This window comes from Nanorana parkeri, unplaced genomic scaffold (genome assembly GCF_000935625.1).
Source record: "Nanorana parkeri isolate BGI_ZX_2015 unplaced genomic scaffold, ASM93562v1 scaffold1863, whole genome shotgun sequence".
NCBI lineage: Eukaryota > Metazoa > Chordata > Amphibia > Anura > Dicroglossidae > Nanorana > Nanorana parkeri.
In genome coordinates this window covers 8,047-10,486 of record NW_017308131.1, presented here as the reverse complement: position 1 = coordinate 10,486, position 2,440 = coordinate 8,047, and the positions used below count along the sequence as shown (strand labels likewise).

General features: G+C 49.1%; 1 protein-coding gene across 1 annotated transcript in view; it reads left to right on the top strand.

Moving 5' to 3' along the window:
* LOC108799965 (alpha-2-macroglobulin-like) overlaps positions 1–312 on the top strand; it is a 78,182-nt gene extending 77,870 nt beyond the window's left edge. Inside the window, exon 36 of the mRNA XM_018571915.1 lies at positions 266–312. Within this exon, the coding sequence (XP_018427417.1) occupies positions 266–312 (47 nt within the window). The remainder of the gene's footprint in view (positions 1–265) is intronic.
* Positions 313–2,440: the final 2,128 nt, after the last annotated feature.

Sequence of the window (2,440 nt, the reverse complement as noted above, 5' to 3'; positions counted from 1 at the left end):
TAGCTTCTTAATGGCTAGGGTAACTTTACCATTTGGGCCGGTGTTGTCTGGGATGTACGTGCAGCAGGTTCCCGTGTCTTTAATCATTTTGCATACACCCCCCTTCTCCGCTAGAATCATGTCTAAGGCCATCCTGTTTTGGAATGTCATGTAAGAGGTGGGGCCTAATTGGTCAGCAATTCCCTGCAGGGCATCTCTGGTATAATTCATGAACCGCTGCTGGTTGTAATATATGTATTTATCCAGTCTACATTCTTGTTGACAGTAATTATGGGAATCAAGGACTCAAAACCTGCTTTTACCTGGTCTTGAGCCTTGAACTCGTCTGGGACCCCCCTTGGGACTCCTATGGCATCTATGTATACATGTGGGTAATGTGGCTACATGTGTGATGGATGAGTGGTACCAGAACGTGGTCTGTGACTTGTCATTTCGTGTGATGGCTACTTGTTGAGCTCCCACCAACCCCATCAGAAGAAGGTAATATATCATGGACATCATGGTGTAGACGATGCCCTATCCTTAGGGGCTGGGACTTAGGGGCAAATTTCTTTACTAACACCCAATCTCCAGGTAGCAAGCTGTGAGTCCCGGTATCTGACTCAGGATCTGGAATGGAAGAAAACACTTGTGCATGGACACGGGTTAATTCACGTGATAATGCAGTCACATAATTTGTTAACACATCAGATTGCAACTGTAACTGTTGTGGAAAATAACAACCAAGTCTGGGGATGAACCAAACAATATTTCCACTACTCTGAGGATGGTATGGTGTGTGGTAGGCTAAGGTGGTCCCCAGGGCAGCCCATATTTCTTTGGAACCCCGTATCTACACACTACCTCAGACAGGAGTTTCTTTGCTGTGGTCCTTGCTGTCATGTTAGTTACAGGGTAGGCCTCTGGCCACCCTGAAAACATGTCCACAATCACCAAGGCATACTCATATCGGCCACTTTTTGGCATCTGGATATGGTCTATTTGTATTCTTTGAAATGGGTACAGAGGTTTGGCCAGGTGTTTTTGTGGTGCTTTCTCCATCCTCCCTGGGTTGCATTTGGCGCATATTGTGCATGAATTGCAGTAGTTCTTGGTCGCTGTAGTTATTCCAGGGGCCCAGTAGTACTTGCTGATGAGTGAGTTCATCAAGTTCTTTGACAGGTGTCCACTTCCATGGGCCCATTGCACCACTGCTGGGTACATGTATTGGGTAAACAGACTTTCCCTCTCGCTTTGTACAGTTCATTCTCGTAGACTGCTCCTTTGTTACCCCAGCTCAGACTCTCTTCTGTATGTACTCCTTTCTGCATTGAGATTAGGTAGGCCTCATCTGTTGGTATATGGACGCTCAGGACTGTTTCTGCTACTTCTTCATCCACTTTCAGCTGTTTCCTTGCAGCTTGTTTTGCTGCGGTGTCCGCGAGGTGATTGTCTCGGGCTTCTTCGGAATCTAGCTTCCCATGTGCTTTGACCTTTAGAATAGCCACCTGTTCGGGCAGGAGCAAAGCTTCCATCAATTCCTCAATGGCTGGCCCATGTTTCACCGGTGTTCCAGCGGCCGTTAGGAAGCCTCACATCTTCCAGATGATTCCAAAGTCATGTGCCACCCCAAAGGCATATCTGGAGTCTGTGTAGATGTTCGCTCTTTTCCCCTCTGCCAGTTTGCACGCAGCAGTGAGGGCTTGAAGTTCTGCTTCCTGGGCAGACATGGTAGGCGGCAGGGGATCCGCCTGTAGGATCTGATCCACGGTTGTCACTGCACAGCCTGTGTGATCCTTACCCAGATCGTCCACATGTCTGGAACCGTCAACAAAGAGGGTAAGGTCAGGTTCAACCAGGCGTGTATCACTCACTGTGGGGAGGTGTGTGGTTTCAGTGCGCATGACTTCCAAGCAGTCATGTCCCTGTTCCGAACCTTACTGTGCTTCTTCCTCAGTTCCCTCCTCATGTCCTTGTTCCGAACCTTCTTCTTCCTCAGTTGCCTCCTCTTGTGCTTCCCCCCTTGAAAGTGGGAGAAGCGTAGCAGGGTTCAGAGTGGTGCAGCGCTGGAGGGTGACATTGTCTGGGATCAGCAGAGATATCTGTAGTCTCAGATGTCTGGCAGAGGATGTGTTTTGGTTGGGTCTGGTTAAGGATGGCAGCAATATTGTGCGGTGCCAGCAGAAGGAGTGGATGCGCTAACACTACGGTAAATCAGATGTCTTGTCCAGCAGCGCCTGTGCTGCAAATACAGCCTTCAAACAGGCAGGACCCCCTCTGGCCACTGGGTCCAACCGGCAGGAGCAGTATCCTATTGGTCTAGTCTTGCCCCCATGAGCCTGTGCGAGGACCCCTGATGCATGTCCTTGTCTTTCTGACACGAAGAGTTTGAATGGTTTATTATAATCCGGTAGGCCCAAAGCTGGTGCTGTGGAGATTGCTCGTTTAAGCAGCATGAAGT